This window comes from Culex pipiens, chromosome 2 (genome assembly GCF_016801865.2).
Source record: "Culex pipiens pallens isolate TS chromosome 2, TS_CPP_V2, whole genome shotgun sequence".
Taxonomy (NCBI): Eukaryota; Metazoa; Arthropoda; class Insecta; order Diptera; family Culicidae; genus Culex; species Culex pipiens.
The window spans coordinates 34,913,850-34,939,239 of NC_068938.1; the positions used below are offsets into that span (position 1 = coordinate 34,913,850).

At 35.5% G+C, this 25,390-nt stretch overlaps 2 protein-coding genes across 2 annotated transcripts in view; one reads left to right on the plus strand and one right to left on the minus strand.

Annotated features, from left to right (window-relative positions):
- The first annotated feature begins 4,325 nt into the window (after positions 1–4,325).
- On the plus strand, positions 4,326–5,171 carry LOC120415718 (uncharacterized). Its single transcript, XM_039577313.2, has 2 exons — positions 4,326–4,714; positions 4,833–5,171. The coding sequence occupies exons 1-2, from the start codon at positions 4,544–4,546 to the stop codon at positions 4,971–4,973; spliced, it is 312 nt and encodes a 103-aa protein (XP_039433247.1). The 5' UTR covers positions 4,326–4,543; the 3' UTR covers positions 4,974–5,171.
- A 14,515-nt stretch (positions 5,172–19,686) lies between these two features.
- The window catches only part of LOC120415723 (zinc finger homeobox protein 4-like), a 53,273-nt gene continuing 47,569 nt past the window's right edge, over positions 19,687–25,390 (minus strand). Inside the window, exon 5 of the mRNA XM_052706886.1 lies at positions 19,687–19,759. Coding sequence (XP_052562846.1) covers positions 19,687–19,759 — 73 coding nt within the window. The remainder of the gene's footprint in view (positions 19,760–25,390) is intronic.

Genomic DNA, 25,390 nt, shown 5'->3' on the forward strand with positions numbered 1-25,390 from the left:
ACTCGAGGGGAAGCATGAAATTTGAGGTTTCCAGAAGCACGTGCACTTTAAATTTTTCAAAAATATTTAGAAAGGGTTGAATGGTTTTTCTTAAAAGTTTGTATGGAGAATTAAGGCGGTGCCTCACTGTATGCAAATACAACCAAACAAATGTTCAAATTTAACAAATAATAGAAAAAAAAGCATAAATCTGAGTTTCACACTGAAAATAGCTTCCTCTCCCCTTTCATGCGCAACTCCTATTAAATGTGATTGGTTTGTACCCACACGTGTGTGTGTGCGAGCCCAAAGTGCACAATATATGTTGTGCTATAACATTTTATGACCGGAGCACGACTTTTTCCACCGCTGCCCTTTTTTTGTTTTGGTTTTAATTTGGCGCATTCGCAAGAATATATTGCTTCATTAAATCTTGCCCATGTTTTGCCATCGACCGAACCTGCTTTCTCCCCGTCGATCTCCCTCCCCAAATTTGGGTGGGCAGGGAGTTGCGGGCACGTGCCCTGGAATGCATTCGAAACAGAATACTATTTTATTAGTATTTATGTACGCAAGCAAGCCGGCACCGTGTTCCATTTATCAGTTTTCGCTCCCGTGTTGATTTATTGGGGGGCTTCAAAAAATTGAATATTTTCATCGGCAGTGATTCGTTTCTATTAGCTTGGTGGAGTTGAATTTTTTTTTGGCTGGTTCCCTTGAGAGCAATTCGTTTCTTTTTTTTCTGAATTGCCGTTTGTTGATGGCTGTGACCAAAACTTTTCAATTATTATTGTAAGAATAAATTTTGATTTTGTTACTCAAGTTTTGGCAATTGCAAATTTGCCATAACGGTATTTTTGTTGGTTTCTGTGTTAGTTTTGTTTCCTTATAACTTTTTTTTAAATGTGGAATACTTCTCTCTGTGTCAATATTGAAGGGGTTGTCGAGAGCGGGAGGTATGAAATAATAGGACGAAAAATCAAAACATGCTCTTTGAAGGGATTAATCTTTGACTTTTTGTAACTAGAGAACATGAATCATGCTCGTTGTGTAGTGTAGGCGTTAAAAATCCAATGAAACTTATCGAAACTGTTGATTTGTTAAACATATTTTCACAATATTTTCAAGTTGCTTTAAAATCAATTCATATCAATAAACAACTTCATAAAATCCAACCCAATCTTTTTCCCGCAAAATGTGCGGCTTTTCCACTGCAGGCGCAACTTTTATTCGCCCATTATTTTCCCATTTTCTGGAGCAACAGTTCAGCGTCGGTGCAGTATTTCACCCCCACCAAAAGAACCTGGTGTACCTGGAGAGTTGCTGCTGTTGTGTGTTTATGCGAGGGCTGATAATTTTCCGCGGGAAAGCAACCCAAGAATGCACACACGAAAAGAAAACACACACGGGCGCGCGAAACCAAGCTCAGCCAGGCGCAAATTATTTATGGGGTTTTGAGGTGTGTGTGGGGGGAAAAGCTGAAAAATAGTTTTTCCAACCCCAACAAAAAAGAAAACGCAAAATAATGGTAAGCCAAGTGTGTGTAACATTTTGCGAATTTCTTTGCAAAACCAGCCGGAATTTTTCGCAAGAAAAAAAGCTCGAATGAAAAATGGTCAAAGTTTGGCGCTCTTATTAAATGAGCGCGAAGGTATTCAGTTCGGGCCACGTGTTCCACGTGGCAAGAGGGGTTAGTGAAGCTGAAAATGAACTCCAAAATTGGCTCCCAGGCTCTGGAGCACGGTCAATAATGGCACACGCTGAGCTCATAAACATCATGCAAATGTTTTTCTATGATTGCCCCATATGCAATGAAAACCAAAATCAAGCCGATCAAACAAATAATTAAATAGCAATTTACCGATGATAGCTAGAAATCGTGTCGACTGTTATTGATACTTGGAGCGCAAAATTAAACAAGGCGTAAATATGTTGAGTATAAATTTCTGCATTACGCCCCCTGCCCCAACCACCAGCTCAGGCTGGGAGGGATACACCGCGAACAGCACAGCATCAAAAAAAAAAAAACACATTTCTGCACAGAAAGGGTCAACTGGCTGCCCGAAATCGGCCCAATCGATGATGAAGTCCTTCGTTGATGGCAGCTGCTACAAAAAAAGTGGTTAATGGTTACCCGGCCAATTCCATACCAGGGCTTCAAAAGCTCACTGTTTGATAAATATTTTTTCAAAGCAAAAATTAGCAACCCTGCAAAATGGCAAGCCGAACAAAATAAAAGCAAATTCTCGGCCATCGCCGTCGATAATGGGAATTTCAATGCCACTCGGCCAAAAACGAATCGCGATAAAAAAAAACCCCGCGTTAATGAAATCAACCAAAGCGGAAGCGAGAGCTTTTCGCCAGACTGAGCTGACCGAATCGTCAACCGAGCATGTTGAGGCGCGAAAATCGAAAATTGCACCGTGCCCTACGGAATGGTTGCACATAAATGACGAATAAAATTTGGTTTGCCCAAAAGAATGCCGTTGGCTTGGTAACGAATGAAATGATTACTAGCCTGTCTTTCTGAGAAAAAAAAAAATATGGGTTAGGTATGGATTTTTAAATCCATTTTTAAAATTTGAATTTTCTCGAATAAAAAAAAACACTTTCTTCATTAAAATTTTCCCAGCTTTATAGAATGCATACATTTTTAAATAAAACTTAATTTGAAATTTTGTAGAGCTAATTAGTTCTTTTATTTATATTTTATTTGACATGAAAATATTGCATTCGAACGTTACATGCATTGAAGAAGATAATCCGAAACAGTTTGAAATTTCATCAAAAATTTAATGATAGAGCATTGCATTTCAGCATTTCATTGAAATATTTAAGACCCGGCTCTCAAAAAGTGTATAAATAACACTTAAGTGCTAATAACTTTTGATTGGGTTTTCAGATCCTGAATGTTTTAGGCCTATTTGAAATGTGTTTTGATTATCTAACTAACGATGGGTCGCATGATGGACCCGGACATCATTTTTATTGAAATATCTGAGATCCGGCCTCCAAAAAGTGTATAAATAACACTTAAGTGATAATAACTTTTGATAAGATTGTCAGATCTTCTATGTTTTGGGCTCATTAGAAAGGTCTTTTTAATACCTTTCTGAAAATGTACAACATGATAAGTTTTCTTGAAAAAAACCCTTTTTGAAATCTTCCGGACATACGCAAAAATTGTTTTTTTAGCATAACTTTTGAAGTACTTAACTAAACTTGCTGATTTTAAATAGAGACCTATGGGACCCCAAGATGGATCGAATGAGACTAAAATGGTCAAAATCCGTTCATCCAGTCCGGAGATAATCGAGTGACAATTTTTTTGTCCACCCACCTACACACATCCACACAGACATTTGCTCAGAACATGATTCTGTGTCGATATGTAAATGTGAAGGTTCCCTTACGAGGCCTAATTAATAAGTTCATTTTTCGAGTGAGTCGGCTTGGGTTCGATCCCAGACGGTCCCGGTGGCATTTTTCGAGACGAGATTTGTCTGATCACGCCTTCCGTCGGATGGGGAAGTAAATGTTGGCCCCGGTCTAACCTAAAGGGTTAGGTCGATAGCTCAGTCCAGGTGTAAGAGTCGTCTCCCTGGGTCCTGCCTCGGTGGAGTCGCTGGTAGGCAGTTGGACTCTCAATCCAAAGGTCGTCAATTTGAATCCCGAGGTGAATGGAAGCTAAGGTGCAAATATTTCGCTAAAATCAAACTTTCGGTGGATATATCTTGAAAACGGAGCCCTTTATCAAAAATTCTGTAAAGTCCTTTTCTATTGCAAATTCAATTTTGCATTAATAAATAATGTCAAACTTATTTTTGCATGAAACTTCGATTTTTCCAAAAATCACTGTTTTTTCAAAAATTCATAACTCGGCGGCAGATTTTTTGACCATGTTTCTCTATGTAATCTAATCTAATCTAATCTAATCGAACACAAGCGCAGCCAGTCCGAAGAAAGCATCCTGGAAGAACTACGACAATTCGGTCCACATTTTTTTTTGACCATGTTTCTCTATGGCTCAAAAGTTGCGGATTTTTGTCCCCTAAAACATATCAAAAAATCTTGAAAATCAAAAAAATACGTATTTTGGGAAATTGAGTTTTATCTAATCTAATCTAATCAGACCCTAGCGCAGCCAATCTTTCGAAGGGATCCTGGAGAGTGCCTTAGGTAAGATGACGCCTAGCACTCTTCTTGTCATTTATTAACATTTGTAGTGCGCCATTGCATTGAAATACATTGAAACATCACAAGTGTTAAAGCGGCCAGGCCTACTGCGTAAAGCCGTATCGCAGAGATGACTCGTAATTGGGTTGAGTTTGAGCACTAAGTGTTCGAACCTAAGAGGAAGAGGTGCCAATGAGCTTCTTGTTTTTCTTTTCCACCTCTTTTTTTGACAACATTGTGCCCTATCAAACATTTCGACGGGGTAGTGCGAAGAGGGATACCGAGTTGCCAGAAAGTGTCATTCTGTTGCATCCTACTGCTTGTAGCGCACGCGTTTGTTTTGATTGGAGTGGGTGGTTTTGATTTTCAGTTTTTTTGTATTTTTAACATGAAGTGTATGGTTGTTGGGTGTGGGAGGACACGGCGGACTGATCCCTTGCTCAGCTTTCACCGATTCCCGAAGGATCTGTGTATCCGACGTGCATGGATCAGCTTTTGTGTGAACAGCACGGATGAAGAACTTCACTTCAATGTGAAAGGCAGTACCCGCGTTTGTGAGGTAAGTTTCTCTGAAGAAATATATTTTTTGTAGAAATTTAACGCAACAAGAAAATTAAGACAAGGGGTTGACATAAAAGAAACAGTATTCCAATGATTTTTTTTTCTTCAATTTACAGATCCATTTTGTCGACGGCAATGCCAAAAACTATACAACCGTACGAGGACCCATTCCGGATGAGCTTGGAGCAGAAAATAATGAGAACGTTGGAACACTAGTTTCCCGGTTGCGAGAGAAAGTGGTGAAATTGGAACGGTAATTTTTTGTAATTATTACTGTTTCCTGCTTAAAATTACTGAGTATTTTGACAAAGGGGGACATAGGGGACATTTGCCGAACCATACGGGTTTTGGCAATATGGGTATCAAATTCATCATTTTCGATACCGGACATGAAAATGGCCATTCCGATAATGGTGGCCACAACCTGGGGGACATTTATCGAACCATACACACAAGATTCATCCGCCTACGATTGAAGACATATCATCCACGAAAATCGAGAAAAATGAAGTTTGACAGCAGGAGTATGTATGTTTGATCTTCGTTTGAGTTGACTGATTTTGTTGTTATCACTTTTTTATTTTAAACGGTTTTTGTTACTGATTAAACATGAATTAAAACATTACTTGAAATAAAACTTTCATTTAATTATTTGAAACATAAAATTCTACCCATTCTGACAACACTGCCAAACGCGATGGATGATGCCCTGTTGTAGTTTTTTGTCTACGGTGTCGACTGAGCATCTGTCAAATTTCGCTGGTTCCTGAGCTGGTTTCAAAACAGTTAGCGAGTCGGCATCTCTTCCTCTTAGGTTCGAACAACAACACAATTCTGAATCGACAGGGGAGGAAGAAGCGTGGGGACACACCACCTTACGCTCCGAGATTTTGGTTGTATTCGTTGGGAGCACCATGCTAAGAAGGTTTGGTACTCCGGGACCCTCTGGGATGGGACATTGTATTTCCACGAATGCCCTGGACACTACTTGCCGTGGTTATAGCGCCACAACTCGCTCCCTGTAACAGTATTCTTAATTCCAGTCCACGCTCACCAAGTCGTCATGGCCTAGTGGTTAGCATTTTTGCTTACCAATCCAAAGGACGAGGGATCGAACCCCGCCTCGAGCGGCTTTGATTTTTCGTTCATATTCACCATTTCAAATTTATATGTTCTAAGCTTTCTCGTTGGGAGCAGATGGGCATCGAACCCAGAACCATTCGCTTACAAAGCGAACACCGTAACTAGTCAGCCACGGCCGCTCCTTATATTTTGAGAAATTGAGTTTTAGTGAAAAAAAAGTTGATAAAAAAATCTGCAAATTTTTTTTCCGTGTACCCATTTTTTTCTCAAAAGTCCTCAACAATACTTTCAACTTTGCCCAAGACACCAAATTGATCAGAAAATTCACTCAAAAGTTACAGCTGTTTGAATATTTACATACCATTTTTGTATGGACAGCAGCCAAAATTGTATGGAGACTTGTATGGGTGAACCAATGACGCAAAATAGCTTATTTGGTCATAGGGAAGGCCCCCACTAAGTTTAATTCAAAAAAAAAAAAACAGAAAATAAAAATGGTCGAAATCGGCCGATTTCGTAGAGAGTTGCTCAGTTTCGAGTAGGAATCTCGCAATCGAGAACGCAAGGCAATGCAGTAGAGCGAATAATTTGATTTGATTTTTGGTTTTTTTTTCGAGTGATTTTATAGCCTTTTCTCAGTAACGTGAGGAAGGCAAAACATATAGTTGAACAACTACTCTTTTCCATTGAAAATCAGCCATTTTCAAATGAATACATATCAAGTTTAAAGAAAAACACCCCTGAGATTTTTTCAGCGTTTGTAGTGCTGCAAGATTGAAAACAACAGAAGTCCCAAAAATGTTCCTGAAATGTAAGATTTTCAAAATCACCCTCAAAGTGAACCACCCTAATTATGAACCAAACCAACAGTTGCATCGTCTCATTTGCAACAACACTTTTGAAGACATCAAGGCTGCAAATCTTCACATTTTTTTCGGAAAATCCATTTTCCATTCTATTTTGCGATCTGGACCACTGGGGAATGTCAAAATCAATCACTCCCAAATTTAAGGGGGTTGTTTGGGGGGCCAATTGAAAAATGTCTGTTTTGATTAAATTAGTCCATTTAAAAAAATCTATTATTTTAAATACTGATATGTTTTTGCTGCATTTATCTATAATTCTTGAGTTTTTATTTTAAATAATCTAGTAGGATCATTAAAAAATCAAAATACAACTATAAATGTCAACTAATCAAATGTCCTGATTCTGATATATTTCAGCTATTCATAGTTCATATGATCTTCTTCTTTTTCTAGAGTTGATGGAAGTAATTATTAAAATCTTTCATATATAATGATATTTGAGAAACATACATAAAACTTATAAAAATTAGTGATGCTTCGCAATCACGGGTTTCAATGCAATTGGAAAAGTTCTACCGACAATAGCTTTGGAAAAGCCATTTAGGAGCACTTCAAATCGATTCCATTTCCGGTCCACTTTACGAGCACCCCAAACCCAAAACTCACATTCTCGTCGGTTTTTAATTTCCGATAAAGATCGTTAAGCCCCGAAAGCCACACCCATAAATCGCAAACACGGTTCGACAGCTCAAAGTTCATTATATCCAGTCAACTAAAAATGTATAAATTTTGGCGAAGGAAAACTAGCCACCAGAAGTAAAAGGCACGATACGCACATCCATAGCGCGGTTTAGTTACCCTCCAACTTCCCACCCTCCAGATATTTTAAACGGATCTTTACCCTCCACCCTCCAAGTTTCCAAGCAACTTTTTCAAAACGGCGTATGTTTTATTTGATTTAATATACATACTACTTCTTGAAAAGATACTCCTGGCCAAAACTATATTTGAGTGCTCTCCGAAGAATTTACTCGAACAATTGTAGAGAAATCTCTTGCAACAACACCACCACCAACCGCCCTGTTCCGCTATCGATGGCTAAGTTATGTTTCAAGCAGCACCACTACCCACACTAGTAATGTTACATCAGCGATGGATAAATTAAAGTTTTTAATCAATGGGCTTTTGGGAGCGATTTAGATTAATAATTTGCATAATTTACCGTTTTTACTTTCAAACAAACAATTAATTAACAGATTAATCACATTTCGCTTTTCAACTAATGAATCATTCCTTTCTAAGATTTTTATTCATTTCAATCATTTTGAGCATTTCAATAGTTTGAAGTATGTTAAGTTGATTTTAAATATTACGAGTAATTTTTATATTTAAGGTATTTCAGGTATACGAGTGTATCAAGTTTTTGAAGGTTTTTAAAGATTTCACGTAATTCAAGTTTTTTGCAGTTTTCAGGGATTTTAAGTATTTCCAGCATTTCAAGTATTATAAGTACCGCAATCAGGGGTGAGATTGGTTCATACAAAAATGCAGAAATTTGTATGACCCAATCTCACCCCCTCACGGTGCATCAAGTATTTCAAGGGTTTAAAGAATTTCAAGTATTAATTTTTTTCTAAGCATTTCAAGTAAATCAAGTTTTCAAGTATTTCTTGTACACAATCATTTCAACATTTGTAACTATTTCATGGATTTCAAGTATTTCAAATTGATTTTTAATATTTGTAGTATTTCAAGTGTTTCAAGTAGTTGAAGTAAATATTTCAAGTATCTTTTTCATTTATTTTAATTTCATAAAGAATTTAAAATATTTCCTGTACTTCAAGTATTTTGTGTTTTTCAAGCATTTCAAGTAATACAAATAAGTCATGTATTTCAAGTAATTCAGTTAATGTTAATATTTTAATTTTTCTATAATTTCAATTCATTTTTTTTTTAGATTTAATCGTCTCTTACTAAGTTTAATCATGAAATATCTTTATAAACGTTTCAGGAGTGATTGAAAATCATTTTTTTAGAGGATTTAATAAATTTTCAGTAATATGATTTTTTTTTTGGTTTTATACATGTATGTAACCCTCGATGTACACATCCAAATTTAAAATATTTCTAGTATTTCAAGTATTTCACGTAATTCTATTATATTAAGTTTTTAAAGTTATTCATTTTCAAGTGCCAGTTTTAAAAATATTTGGAGTGTATCAAATATTTTAATCATATTAACACTTTTTTAATTTTCAAGCACTTCAATTATGTTCATGTTTTTTATTTAATTTTATTTATTTTATTTATTTTAAGAATTTCAATAATTTAAGATTTTTAAGGAATTTCAAGTACCAAGTACATGAAATACTTTAATTATTTGAGCAAAAATTTGACAAAAATACCAGTTTTTTAAGTGTTTCTAAATAAATAAAATAACTGATTTAAATTAATTTCCTTTTTTGAATAAAATTTAAAAAACCGTATGTTATTTTTATAAAAGCTCATATTTTAAGGAGTTTATGTAAACCGAAAAGTGATAATTTTGATTGAAACTCATCTGAATATACAAAAGAAATCTTTGAACAATAGAAATTTGTCAATGTTTTTGATTCTTCAAACACTTTAATAACATAAAACAGTTAACAGTTTAAAATTTTAAAAATGTTCTTATTAAGTGAAATCATTCTAAAACCCGAATAAAATGGTACTTGAAATACATAAACTATTTATTGTACTTTCAATATTTACAATATTTTCAAAGATTACTTGAACAGTTGAAATATTTTTGTAGCTTGGAATACATGATAAAATATTTAAACAGGAAGTATTTAACGTGTCAACAATTCTTAAAATACTTCAACAACATTTAAAACATTCGAAATCACTAACATATTTTTAAAACACTGAAACACGTAAAAAAATTCAAGCTTCATATGATCAAAATACTCGACAAACCTAAAATGCTCAATATAATAACAAAAAAAACAAAGCAGAAAGACTTTAAATAATAGAAACTTGAAAATTTAATATACTTGGAATCTTTGAAATAATTGAAATACATGAAAAATAAAAGTAATCGAAAAATGTTAAATCATTTCGAAATACTTAAAGTCCTTGAAAATAATGAAATGCTTGAATGACTTAAACAACTTGAATTAATTACATGAATCACATGAATTACTTAAAGTAATAGAAATACTTCAAGGTCTTGAAAAAAACAAAATACTCAAATTAATTCAAAAAACAAAATACTCGAATTAATTCAAAAAACAAAATACTCGAATTAATTGAATAACTTGAAATACATTTAATATTGGAAAAACTTGAAATTCCTGAAATACACGAAAACACGAAGTTTTTCAATTACAAGAAATTTGAAGTATTTGAATTACTAGAAATGTTTGATACTTGTTTTACTTCTATAGTTTTTAAAGGTCCAATTACCAAAATTTTGCTGTGTTTTTGAATACTACTAACTAAATGCGGTTCCAGAAACACAAAAAAAAAAACAAAAATGTGTTTACTGGACTTGAAAAAACCCCAGACTTGAAGTACTTGAAATTCTTCATATACTTGAAACACTCGAAATACTCGAAATACTTAAAATACTACAAGTTTTTGAAATATCTAAGATCAATCTGAAATACTATTGATTCTTGAAACACTTTCGGTTCTCGCAATACTTTAAATCCTTGAAATCCTACTTCGAAAACTTGGAAAAATTTAAAAACTTAAAGTACTTATGAGACTTAAAACCCAATACTCCAAAACTTGAAATGCTTGATGTACCGTCATCAGGGGTGACATTGGGTCAGACAAAAATTTCGAAATTTGTATGATGCAATCTCACCCCCAGACCCAATGTCACCCCTGATGACGGTACTTATAACACTCTTGAAACATTTGAAATCGATTTGAAATATTTGATGAATTTGAAAACATGAAGTTTTTGAAATACTTAAAACATATTTATTTATTTCTATTGTTTCTTTAAAGGTCTAATTTTGCTACCTCTGACTCAATGCGGTTTCAGATACACCAAAAAGACAAAATTTTGTTCATTTTACTGTAAAAACGTTACTTAATCCACCGGAAGGTGGTTGCTGCCTTCCTCCTAAAAGCCTTGCAGCCACACACTACGAAAGCTTTGGCTAACGCTTACTTAGTAAAGACACTATACATCTGAGTGCTGCCATCTAGGTATGATAAATTTAATGAACCATTTGAAAGCACTGCAGTGTTTGTGTGCGTGCACTGAGCGTAAAGTTCCGACAGCTATCCGCCGGAGCTTTCAAATTATGTAAATAATGACCCTTTTTAGTATCAACCAAAACCAGTTTTTCGAACATATCTTTTAAAGTACTGCACCAAGCCGGATGAAATTCAAAAAAGACTTAAAGAACCTGAAGGCAAATCCAAAAACATAGATCCGGACAAAATCGGTCGAGCCAGTTCCGAGAAAAGTGAGTGAGAAAAAAAATTCTACGTCCATCCACACGCACAGACATTTGCTCAGAATTTGATTCTGAGTCGATATGTATACGTAAATGTATATCTGGGAGGCTTATTTTAAAAGTTCAATTTTTGAGTGATTTTATAGCCTTGCCTCAGTGAGGTGAGGAAGGCAAAAACTCCAAACATGAAGTACTTGAAATCCTTCAAGTTCATGAAATCCTTGAAATTCTTCAAATACATGAAATTTGCTTGAAACACTCAAAATACATAAAAGACCGAATTCTTAAAATATTTAAGATCAATTTAGAATACTTTAAATCATAGAAATTGAAATACATGAAATACTTGAAATACTTCAAAACTCGAAATTTATGAAATACATGAAATCCTTGAAATAATGTTTACATACTCAAAATTTTCAAAAATGTTGAGATATTAATTTGACGGTCATTTGAAAAACCTATCAAAGTCACCCCGGGCTATCAAAGTCACCCCAGTTTACGGTACCTTAAATATAAAAATTACTCGTAATATTTAAAATCAACTTAACATACTTCAAACTATTGAAATGCTTAAAATGATTGAAATGAATAAAAATCTTAGAAAGGAATGATTCATTAGTTGAAAAGCGAAATGTGATTAATCTGTTAATAAATTGTTTGTTTGAAAGTAAAAACGGTAAATTATGCATATTATTAATCTAAATCGCTCCCAAAAGCCCATTGGTTACAAACATTAATTTATCCATCGCAGATGTAACATTACTAGTGTGGGTAGTGGTGCTGCTTGAAACATAACTTAGCCATCGATAGCGGAACAGGGCGGTTGGTGGTGGTGTTGTTGCAAGAGATTTTTCTACAATTGATCGAGTGAATTCTTCGGAGAGCTCTCAAATATTTTTTTATGGCCAGGAGTATCTTTTCAAGAAATTGTATGTATATTAAACCAAATAAAATATACGCCGTTTTGAAAAAGTTGCCTGGAAATTTGGAGGGTGGAGGGTAAAGATCCGTTTAAAATATCTGGAGGGTGGGAAGTTGGAGGGTAACTAAACCGCGCTCACATCCATTAGGTTTTTGTCCCGGCTGGTTGGCTTCCACAAAACTGAAAGGCAAAAACCGAACCGAACTGTCCAACCCCCGAGCTTCCCTTCCACCCGTTTGCACCCGTTACCATCAGGATATGTAAATCAGAGAAAACCCCCTCCCGGGTCCGGGTCCTGAACGCCATAAAATTCGACAATTTACTGCAAAAAGTTATATCGCCAATCTAATCACTCAGGGTGCCTTAAACGGTTTGTGCATGTGTGTGAGTGTGCATTGTTAAACTGAGTGGGTTTTGCCTCGGAAAAACAAATAAAATAAAAGGTCTTTCCGACTGCGGGAAAGCTCCACCGACGAGGACGAACGTGGTGTGTCCTGCTCCATAAAACATAACATCAACGTGCGAGTCCCGATTAAACAAGCTTAGGACCTACGAATTGGAGCGGAAGTTTGAAATCGGAAAGGTTTCGCTTGTATTCTGCGTTTTGTGTGGCATTGCATCACTCTGGAATAAAAGGAAAATAAAAAAAAGAATTTACAACTTTCCTTATGAAAAAAAAAATCATCCATGTAATATTTTTATTTAGAACTAGTCCAAAAATAGTTCTCAAGAACTGTTTGTATTCAAACTACAGAAAGAGCTCAATCATATTTTTTTTGAAAATCAATGACAAAAAATCAGTCAAATTTGAAAACACGTGAAAAGTCTTGTGCTGTTGTTATGCTAAAAAAATAATTCCTTGAAAACTTTTTACCCAGAAATGCCTTATACAAAAGAATAAATTAATCATGTGATATCATTTATAATAGAAATTTTTAAACAAAAAAAAAATCTGTTGCAATTTTTTTGCAGTAGCCTGAAATTTGAAATTAATGTTCACCAATAAAGTATTTTTTTCAAAAGCCTTGTTTAAAAAAATCCAAAAGAAGAAAATAGATAAAAAAAACAAAAGCCTATTTTTAAAAACAAACAATGATTACACAAACGCACTACATGGCGTGGCAGGCACAAAATTTCTCCAAACAGCAAAATCGATCCCCGAGTGACACATATCCAGCAGGGACAGTTCTCTTTCCCACTTTTACCCCCTCAAATCTACCAGGGCTCGGCCCGCCATAAACTGACACGGCAACAAATTTCCCGATTGATGGCCGAATCGCCCTTTTGGAAGTGCTCTGCTTTCATGGCCGGATATCGGCGGAATCTGGCAATAAATGTGGCCTTCCGGTTTGGATTTGAATTTTTGGCCAACTCCACCAGTCTCCTACTCCGAAATCTAACCCTATAATTCAGCGGAATGTGTGTGGATTTCCGTTGTATTCTGTGTCACCAGTTCAAATGGCACGAAAGGTAAAAATATCAGGAAATGGAGAGGAAAAAGCAGACAGGGAAATGGGGGAAAATAAATCTGTTCATTTGACAGATCCAATATAATATTCATCGATTGAATGGTTTTCTAGGTGGCGGTAATGTGAAAAAATTTATTAGCTAAATAAATTTAGAAAAAAAGGTTTGCCAAGTTTATGCAAACAATTAATATTTCGCAGTAAGCCTAAAAATTAATCTATTTAGATAAATTTATGTTGATCTAATCCAAATTGTAATCTGTTCTTAAATCTAATCCCATGAATACACAGTCACGGAGGGAAACACAAAAAATTAACACAATTCATGTCTTAAACAGATTTGCATTTGCAAATCTACTCTGCCTAACATTGAATTAACTCGTTAAAGTGCTAACGAAATCCAGCCCCAGCAGACTGGTTGAAATAGTTGGATGCTGAAGCCCGGTACGATTCGCGTGATTGGGGAAATTGTCCCCGTCGTAATGGAAAAAGACTGGGACTGCTACAAGGGGACACAAGGTGCTGCTGCTGGAGGCTCGACTGCCAAAGCAAAATGGACAATAATTTTAATTAGGAAACATTTAGCTCGATTCTGGCTGAAGAGAGCTGGCTCTACAAAATTTGCACGTCTGAAGCAGGGTTGCCAGAAATGAACCTATAATCTGTTTAATAAGATGTTTGAAAATTGATACTTAAAAGACATTCTCAAGATTATTGTGCTGATGATCTAGAGAAGTACTACTCAGACAATTAAAAAGCAGCTAACTTTATTCCCTGGCAACACTGCACCCAACAAGAAATGAATAGCAATGAGCGTCGATCCAAACATTCCCACCCAACAGTTCTGCAGCCAACTCCAGTGAAACTCCGTTGGAATCTCTCAAATGCATTTCTTGTGTTCATCGTGCGAAAATCACCCGCGATTAAATCTTCTTAATTTTTCACACGCGCGCTCAGATTTTGACACCGGATAAGAGAGCTGCCCGCTGCGACGAGGACGTCTCCAAAAAGAACCCATTCGTAGGTCACTTTCCTCCGGCCGTTTCCATTCTAATTGTGCGTCGCCAAATCGAGCTGCCAACGACGACGAGGACAGTGCAAGATGGGATCATTAGGAGAAAAGGACGCAGAAGAAAAAAAAACTTTCTGTCAAGCTTAATTAAAGTTCATTTGAATACATAAGTTTTTCCCGGACCAAACGCCCGGAATCGCCAACTCTTCTCCCGGGAGGGACACGTGGGGTGGTAGGTAGTTGATGCTTTGTCTACGAATTCACTGGAAAACTTGTCACATTCAGGATCAGAGCCCGTAACCAGGACACAAGGCATCACAGTATTTGGCGAGAGAAACTCTCCAGACATCAGCATCCGGGCGAGTACAAATTTGCATTTGCATGGAATTCTTTTTCTTGCAAATTATTATCCCCTTTTTTGCTGCTGCTGCTCCACGAGCCTTTTCACGTGGCACGTTTTGGCGAGGCGCTCCCTCTGATCTGATGCCGCAGGCCGGAACGGAACGGGACACCGGCGAGATAATACTACGATGAAAGGAACGAAGAAGAAGGAGATGGAGAAGGATTTCCCCTGAAGAGTGCTGGCGCACACAGCTGCAGAAAGGCTTTTAATTCCGTTTTACACAAATAAATTATGGAATTCTTTCCGTTTCCAGCTTCCGAGTGCAAGTGTTAAGTCGAGGAGTCACACAGATACTCACACTCACACACACATTCACACATACACAGAGCTGCACACGCATTCCAGAGATGAAATTGGGACGGTGCATACATTTGCATTGCTGTTTTTAGATTAAAATTTTTGAGTTCAGATATTTTAGCTACTATTTTTTCGTTTTAAATAAAAATATGACCTCAATGGATTTTAAGGTCATTGAAGCATTTCGCTTTGTGAAAAAAGAATAAATTAATAACTATAAGAGCCATGTATTTCGTTATACATTACTCTGGTCGTTAACAAAAAAAAAAAAAAAAAAACTCAATATCAACCCCGATTTTAAAAATGTCGAAACAAATATTATCACAAAATGGTTTATACATTATGACTACAGTTTTGCTATCATCAAAAATTTCCGAATTTATGAAAATATTATTTTTCTTGAGCTTTGTTTTGTTCTCATTTGCCGTCCAAAATAAAACAAAACGTTTTAAAAAAATTCATGGAAGTTTTAAAAGTATGCAAAGTTTGTTTAGAATTAACTTATTTTAAATTCAAACAAAATTATGCTTGAAGTTGGAGAATTGAAAAAATCAATAGTAAACTTTAAAAAAATGTATCTTTTTGATTGACACTATGTGAGTACTTTGTTCTGACAGTTTAACCAGAGCCAAATGAAATTGTCTTAAAACTATTCGGTTGCGATTTTGATATAAAATGGCTGTTGTTCCATTTTGAATTAAGCTTAATTTGCTTTGAGTATTCAATGTATACTATACATAATACCTTAGCAAATGTTCGGGACGAATTTGGAGTTTTTTTGAAGGTCCTGTTTTTTCCTAATTTTGAAATGTTTTTGTCGAATTGAATGAAATATCTTGTTATAATCAACTTTAACAAACTTTAAAACATCTTTGTCCATTTGTACATATTTGTGGTCTCAGATATTTTTAAATCGTTGTAAAATATTTGCATTTTTTTCATTTCAAAAATGAAGAATTTTGATATTTTTTTGAAACATTTTGCAAGCAATACTTTATTATTAAAATTTATTCTAATAAATAAACAAGAGATTTATTTATGGAAACCTTGCTAACCCACGCCTTTGAAGTTATGAATATTATTAATGTTCTTAAAAAAGGTAAACTTCAACTTGAAGAAAGAGCAGCAAAAACTGCTACAAATTTATAATTAGTTTTCTTCTGTACATGTAGCAATCACTTTTGGTAAAATGTAATAATTTGTTTTCTGTTGTCATTTTTCAACAAAACAAACATTGTTCTGAGAAAAATAAATTTAGAATAGAAAAGAAGCAAATTCCTACAAAAATTATTTGTAAGAAAAAAAGACAATATAAAAAAAAATATGTTTTGATAATACTTTTGGATCAACATAAGGCCGATGCAAATATTTTTCAAAGTTTTTGTCCCTCGGCTCTGGCTGGGGTTTCTGGGAAGGCAAAAAAAAATAAATATTGAAATAACAAGCCCAAATTTCCACATTGGCATGGAAAAAGTGTTTTAAAATGCATTATACACTAGTTCAGTTGTTTTGCAATCAGGCAAAAAATAAAATATTTGACTAAAACAAATATTTAAGCGAAATAAAACTTTTTGCGATAATAAAGATCGAAAATTTTATAATATTCCAAAGATTTCTAAACCAACCCAAAAACGCAAAAATGTTTCGAAACGCAGGGGAATGCATGTTAAATTGATTTCAGCTGATTTCACTTAAATTTCCATTAAAATTTTGAAGTTTTTTGAAAAAAAAAAATTCCCTCCTGTTTTTTCGGACCAACTTTGAAGGACAGTCCCTCTAAGGGAGACAATAAAAATTGAAAATTCTGGAAATTTTTTAAGGCAAAATTAAGCAGCTGTGCCAATTTTGAGTCAAATCGGTTAAGGTTTAATGGTTGCTGCTAAAAGTTTAAGTTTTCACAGGGATTTAAGAAAAAATAATGAAAAATTGATTTTGAGATAATTTTGGTCCTTATGTGAAATTCAAAGCTCTACATATTTTTTGAATAGTGCAAAGCGATCCAAGATGGTTCTGATTTGAAAAAGACGTTCTTGCGTGAATAGATTTTTTGACCAAATTTTCATGTCCCTAATATCAATTTTTGTAAAATTGAGTAGGAGTAAAATTATCAAAGTTTTCAAAAATATTGAATGCTAACCATCTGTTTTTCATTTCCAAAACCAAAAGTGTAAACATTTTAAATGCCAATCTAAATTTTCAAAACGATTAACAGTCACAAAATTGTAGCATTTTGAGCATTATTTTCCCTTAAGTTTCACGGCTTTACATCATTAAGGGAAGGTGGGGCAAGACGACCATATGGAGCAAGAGGAACAATCGCTCGTACGGCCGTAATTTTTACACTTTTGATTATTTCCAGTATGAGGAATTGTTGCTAGCAATGCATTTAGCTGATTCGACTACCACATAACTGCTAAAACAACGTAAACGCCACGGGACAAAAGATTGAATGAAGTTTTTGTCAAAACCACAGTTTTCTTATATTTTTTGGAAAGTACAAAATAAGGCTTAGGGATCGTTTTGAAGCTCATTTTATCAAAATGCTATTTTTCCTAGATCAGTAGTGTCCCTATCAATGACTTGCACTTATTATAAAGTATGATTTGACTTTTGGTTATTTTTGTTGAGAGCTTTTCAAAATTCTTGTTCAGGTGGGGCAAGTGTACCATATGGATTTTTAGTATGGAAAAAATTACGAATTGCTGCAACAACATATTTTATTGAGAAACAAATACATAAAAGTACTTCAAAACTGATAAACAGTTGATAAAAAAAATTGTCCACTCAAAATATAGTGAGATTTTGAAAATTTACTATTTATCATCTAACTAATAATTTTTTTCGTTAAAACGAGCATATTTATAGTAAAATATTATTAATATTATTATTACTAATATTAATCTAAAAATGAAAGAAACGTTTCAAATACATTCTAATCTGATCTGATGATAACTTAGATATAAAACAGTTCAATTGTTATCATATTAACATGTTGTTTCATGCATTGTTCCTCTTGTCCCAACGAGTTGTTCGTCTTGCCCCACTAGTTGAGTAGAACGTACGGATAATCAAAAATTTTAAAATCGATTTTATACATTAAAATACAGGATTTTTTAAAAACTTCTCCTATCAAAGTCATAGTCAAGACCTGGAATAAGATAATTATAAAAAAATCCGACAGATTTTTTTTAACGTTTTTAATAGGTTATAACGAGCATTCCCTTAGCTTGTTACACTTGCCCCACTTTCCCCTATTATTGATATGAATTATGACCAATAAATATATACCTTTCTTTGCTCTCTGAGTTTTGCTGTTTTGCAAATTAGAACTTGCCATAGCGTTCATTGAACGTTAATGTGAAACTTTCACACTTTAGTGACATTTAAAAATAAAAAAAGAATGCATAATTAGAAATCAGAAAAAAGACACTCAGAAATTTTAAAATAAAAGAAAACTGAAACTAACGAAAGCTTTTCCTGCAAAAGTACTGTGTAAAAGTACATTCAAATTTTTAATGGTGGCAATTTTTATTTAATAATTATTTATATTCTGTTTTTTTTTTAGTTTTAGAACAATGATTTCGGTTAACAATTTTCAAAAACCATCCCTCTACAGTTGGTAATTGACCTTTCATAAGTTATAAGAGTGTCAATCAATTTAGCACGTTACCACAAACTATCTCAATTCAGTTTTTTTTTTTTCAAACAGAGCTGTAAAAACTTTTTAATCTTTCTTCGCGAAACAAAAATCTTTTAACCACACACAAAACTTTCCGGCGGAATCCATCTCTGACAATTATCGCACAATCCATTTCACACCGGTGGACACACGATTTATAAGATTTTGCTCAAAGTTTCTCGCCTGCACTTTTTCGCTATTCCACTGAGGAGGGAGTTGGGAACTGAAGGCGAGGGAGGTGCGAAGGGCATTGCAGTTGCACTGGTTTGGTATTGTTTTATCTTGCGCGAGTTTTCCGTTTTTCCACCACGTTCAAAGGAGATGCAGATTTCTTTAGGATTTTTTTTCTCTCTTCTTCTTTCTGCTTCCAAGTGTAGAAAAGCAAAACTTTGAACTGTAAAAGGGGCAGCAAAGGGAGATTTTTTTTAAGTTTTTCTTTAGCGTTTCCCTTCCCTCTTTTTTCCCGTCTTCCTGCCAGCGATGAAAAACTTCTCCAAGAGTGTGCAGCTGGATGATAATGAAAGCAATTATATTTAAACCTCCCTGAAGAGACTAACAAGACGAAGAGGGAAAAAAAGGGTTCCAAACAAGGGTTGGCTTTTCGAAGGCACAGACACTGAAGATGTGCCGACCTGACCGTTGTCCGGACTGCCGGCGCTGCTGTGGTGCGGTGTTATGATCCAAATTAACCTTAAAAGTTGCAGTGGCAGTGGCGGAAGAAACGACGACGACGGCCAGCCCAGTGCTGCTGCTCATTATCCTCGGGATGAAAATTGGATTAAATTTTACGCTCCGTGGGATACTTTGCCAACTCGAGACGCCAACTTGGAATGGGAGGGGCCTTAGCGTATCTCCGGCCGGCCGGGATCGACTGACGTTTGGGTGGCTGTCGGCGAGAGTTGCTTGTGAATCTTCCTGAAAGATTCCGATTGTTGGGAGTTGTTTTGGTGCATTGGGATAACATTCGGATTGAATCACGGCGTATTTTATAGATCAACCCTTTGAGAACAAAAAGTTTTCTGAAAAAAATCATCAATTTTCTTTATTTTACACGGAGAAAAAAGATTTCCCAGAATCGTGAACAAGCGTTCATGAAAATGAGAACCACGAGCAATGTGTTCAAATTGGAAATGGGTTAAATACTTATTTTGAGCATTCTTAAATTTTATTTTTTATGGCTGTTCGCCTCGATCAGTTAGCTCCCTACGTTGTGTCTGTCGGGTTGGCCGACCGGGAAAGCACACAAGTTCCCTCAGCAACTACGAAAAACAGCGAAGACGTCAAAATGTCACTCTGACACTACTTCTTTGGTTCACCCCTCCCGTACGACGGGGGGTAACTTAAAATACCTAATTATAGGGTCTGCGACCCAACAATGGCAAAGGCAATTACATTAAAAAAAAAAGTTTTTTTTACATTGAAAATTGAACCGTTATCTTCCATCATTTTGCGAGTTAACATTCCAATGCCCAAGGCTTCAAAAAAGTTGGAACGGTAACTTCAACTCGCTGGTTCTCGGGCATAACTCAACCAATCAAGATGATTCTTCTTTCCAGTGATTTGTTAGGATGTTTAGATGATTCTAGAATTTTGCAGAACTTAATTTGATCAAATCTCTAATTTTTGCGATCAAAAACATCGTTCCAACTTTTTTTTTCGCGTGTAAAAAATATTCGCCGGAAATTCCGCGGAGACAGTCTTTAAAAAAAAGGTGGAATGATGTTTTCGGTCGCAGAAATTACAGATTTGTTCAAATCAAGTTCTGCAAAATTGTAGAATCATCTAGACATTCCTACAAATCACTGGAAAGAAGAATCGTCCCGATTGGTTGAGTTATGCCCGAGAACCAGCGAGTTGAAGTTACCGTTCCACCTTTTTTTGGAGGCTTGGGCGTCCGTGTAAGTTGGACATGCGTTGGGCGTTCCAGTGTTAAAAAATGAAGTCAAATTAAATGACACTGAGTAAAACTCATTTTTCACAGCATTCAAACTTCAAGAGGCAGCAACCAGCAGTCCAAACAACAAAGTCAAAAAGTAATTAATTTAGAAAATTTTAGAAAATTCTCATCTTTATGAAAATATATTTTGTAGGGGCACTTTTTGTATGTATGTTTGTATGTATGTATTTGAACCCCCGTCTTGGCAGGACTTGGCCATGACCACAGTATATTTCAACTGAGACGGTTCGGTTAGTAACCACCATATAACTCAAGAACCTTTGAAGCGAATATCTTTCTCTGTCTAACGGTTTCTTCTGAAATTGTACAGACATAGATCGGTAATGCAGATGACTCGGGCCAGGCAATCCACGACTCCCTCGTCCAGTTCATGAGTATATGAGATGGCCCTGGGCTGTTTTGAGACGGTGTTAGTAGTTATATAATGGGTTGATATATTATACCTTGTGACATTATTTCGCCTCTATGGATCAATTCAGTTCTAGAGCAATAAATCCACGGTGGCCGACTGGTTAGCGTCCCAGACCATCAATCCAAAGGTGTGAAATCGAATCCCACCTGATTCTTAAAAGTTTTTTGTTCATATTCAAAGTTCAATTCCTGATTCCAAATTTCGAGGGAGAACCGACCGGGATTTGATCCCTGAACCTTCTGCTTTCGAGGCAGAAGCCGCAACCATTAAGCCACTGAGCCGGTTTTTAAAATATATTTTTTGCAATTCCGTCGTGAAACTACTTACTTTTCCTGTCATTCTTGAACGATGAAATAGCCTACTTTTCTGTACCAATAATAACAGAATCGAATAGCAACACTTTTCAAAATAAATGCTGAAAAGTTCTACTTTTCAGCACTGAAATGGGTGCTGAAAAGTTGAACTTTTCAGCACTTGTTTCGAAAAGTAACACTTTTCAACATTTTTTTGATTCAAATGATTTATTGACAAAATATATGAAATTTTTTTTCTTAAAATTCCATTCAATGGGTGTTTTTCGGAATTGCAAAAAATGTTGTATGGAACTCGTTGCAAAACTTGATTTTTTCAGCACTCGTCGTATTTATCCAACTCGGTGAACCTCGTTGGATAAATGTACGACTCGTGCTGAAAAAATCCTCTTTTTGCAACATGTTGCATAAACTACTATTTTAGGGGTACTTTTTGTTCATAAAATATGTTTTAATTGCAAAAAAAAGGATTTGTTTTTTTTTTTCGTTAAAAAATAATTATGAGTTCAACTTTTTACAAAATTAATATTTTAATTGTCTGACATTATACAAAATAAGTTTATTTGAAATTGAAATTCCAACCCATAGAATAAAATGTACATCGGAAAATGTACAATACAAAATGATAAAGTTTTTGTATTTAAAATTAATACGATATTGCTATGTATTTCAACTCAATAAAAATTATTTTCAAAAATAATGAGCAAATTCTATTATGTTTTTGTTGACATTTTTAAAGTTTTTGTATATATTTGTATCAATTTTGTTCTTTACTTTATACCCTGAGGATTAATGTGGCCAAAGTTTTTCCAATACATTGGCAAAAATATATAATAAAACTTGCTTAATCCACCCTTGTGGATAGAGCCATCCTCACTGTTTGGCAATAATTGATCGCACAAAAAATCAGGAAATGGTTTATATCCGAGTCAATAATGCATTGAAAATCAAGTGCTTAGCAAAGTTTATCAGCCTCAAAAGGAGATACATATCAATTAAGTAGTAAAACTTTGAGACAGGGTTGCAAGATCTTCAAAGTTTTACACCCGTTTGGAACAAGTTTGAAAACCTACCCAACAGTAGGTCGGATGATTAATCTGGTTATTGTTTACATACAGATAAGTGAGATCTGGCTTGCAATAAGTACTTAAATATCACTACTACTTAAGTCATAATTTGAGACAGATGTGTCAACCATAATTGGTCACATAGACACGAAAAAAAAAAAACGAAACTATTGGCACTACGCCCCCCGGGGCATGGCCTTCCTCTAACGTGGGATTTCTGCTCCAGCGCCTCTGACGAGACAGGAGAAACCGGGACCGACGTTTTACTTCACCATCCGATAGAAGCTCAGTGGATAAGGCGGGAATCGAACCCGCGTCTCATAACATCATCGGGATCGGCAGCCGAAGCCGCTACCCCTGTGCCACGAGACCCATCCACATAGACACATACATACCAATTTTCAGTTTTCGATTCTGAGTTGATAGGTATACATGAAGATGGATCTATGAGCATTCTGTAAACAGTTAATTTTTAGAGCAAGATTATAGCTTTACCTCACAAAAAAATAAATTAAATTGGTTTAATAGTTGAGTTCAACCTCTCCTTTTAAGTTTTATCTCGCCAAGAGCACTTTGTTCATCTTTGTAAGGTGTTCATTAAAAATCTTTGACTTTAAGTTGATTAAATTCAAATTATTTCTTTCTTGCTAAACAATAAAACAGACAGTTTCAGAAGCTTTTCCTCATACACAGCAGTGTTGTGGTTAATCGCTCGTGGTTTTACCTGAGCTGATGGTGTGGTGGTTTTGGAAACTTGATCAATTAACACCACACTGTTCGTTGAAAAGCGGATTTCACCAGCCAGAATTTTTCGCATGAACGCCCTTTAGAGCTTTATCCACACCGTCAATCATTACCAATGTTGTGGCTGACTTTAGTAGCTCGTCAAATTTGAGGTTAATTTAGAAATTTTAATTTGCACATTTTGAAGCTGAGTTATTTTATGTTGTGAATTTTTCAATTGCATTCGAATTGATTACATTTCGATAATTGGATTTTATATACCGTTAAAATAGAAACGTTTGACGTTTTGATCTGTTTATATTTAAACAGTTATATTTGGCGTGCGTGCATGCAATTGTACAGTGTCGAATTGTACGACTTAAACCAAGTCCAATTAATAAATCATTTATCACAGTCCAAAACCAATCATTGAAGGAATCGGAGAGTAGCAGCGTGGGGGGAAAAGCCAAATATTACCACGGTCATTTGCGCGACTGAAATCGGTCCGATAAATTACTCTGATGAATTGACATATTGCGTTGATTAAAAAATAATAATGGTTTCACTAATAACAAAAACACACACGTACACAAACCCAGGTCATTGGGGAGCACGACCGTTGTTTAATGCATGAGCCATCCTTTCGCGGAAGTACATCATAAACGGTTCCCCGCGGTGGGAAATCTACCCCTCACTCCCCTTTCCCCTCACTCCCACAGCTTCCTTTTCCGGCCAAGGACGCAGCGGAACAAAGCGACATAATTTATGGCGAAAAACCTCGTCGACTAAATATTTGCTCAGCTCTTCAGCCAGCTCCACGCACGCACAAACACACTCGCACCCACTGCCATCCATCCTCCGGAATCGGTGACATTTCGAAACACTTGTACCGAGGTTTATAATGTATGGATTTGGAAAATGCACTGACGATCGCGGTTGTGTTTGTCTGTTTGACTTGTTTCAATAAATTATTTGCTCAAAGTTCATTCCCGGCTAACGATAATGTGTTTGCTTTTGTGTTGGTTTGTTGGGCACTCTTTCAAACATTATTTTGCAATTTTTTTGCCTTGATTATGAAATAAATTTTACAAAAACAGCTCCAGACTTAAAATAACACATAACTTAGCAACTCGAAATCCATGCTATCTTGTCGCACGTGCATTTGTAGTTTCAATCTGATCGAGCTATCTTAACATAACCTAACATTTGCTGTAATGCGTCGCTGTCGGGCAAACTTGTCGTGCACGTGCATTTTGGGACAAATTGAGTTAAGAACGCCATTTTGTGCAGCTCGCCTCACCTTTTGACCTTCATACATCTCCAAATTTCGATTTAATTATGAGAAATACAATAAAAACTGAAAAAAAACTCTCTGCATTTTTGTCACTTTTCATATGAAAGAAGTTTCAGTCTTGTCGTGCTATCTTGACACAGCCTGAAAATTGATGTAAGTGCGACAATTGGCCAAAGGGATTTCAGGTCAGAACGCGTTTGACACAGATACAAGCTCGACTAGTGTAAACATTTTCAATTATAACTAGGGACTCCAGCAAACAACCTTCAGGACAATGCACAAAATGGTCAACCAAACAAAACGTGTTTGTTATTGTTTACATTGCGTGCCATCGTTTTAGTTTATTCAAGGTCAAGCAAAAAAAAAAAACGAGTTTTTTTCTCGGAACGTCAAAAAGCGACGTAAACAATAACAAACACGTCTTGTTTGGTTGAACATTCTGTGCATTTTTCCAAAGTTTGGTTGAGTTTGGTTGTCGAAGTCCTTAGTTATGATTAAAAATGTTTACGGTAGTCAAGCTCGTAACTGAGTCAAACGCGTACTGACCTAAAATCCCTTTGCCTTTTGTAGCACTTACATCAATTTTCAGACTGTGTCAAGATAGCACGACAGGATTGAAACTTCTTTCATATGAAAAGTGACAAAAATGCACTGAGATTTTTTAGGATTTTGTTGAATATCACAGGATTGAAATCGATTCTTTTAGGACCTGTGAAGGTCAAAAGGCATTGTGAGCTGCACAAAATAGCGTTCTTAACTCAATTTGTCCCAAATTCAACATA

Coding starts and splice junctions, on each gene's coding strand:
- LOC120415718 (XM_039577313.2), top strand. CDS start 4,544: ATGAAGTGTATGGTTGTTGGGTGTGGGAGGACACGGCGGACTGATCCC. Junction 4,715..4,832: donor GCAGTACCCGCGTTTGTGAG/GTAAGTTTCTCT, acceptor TTCAATTTACAG/ATCCATTTTGTCGACGGCAA.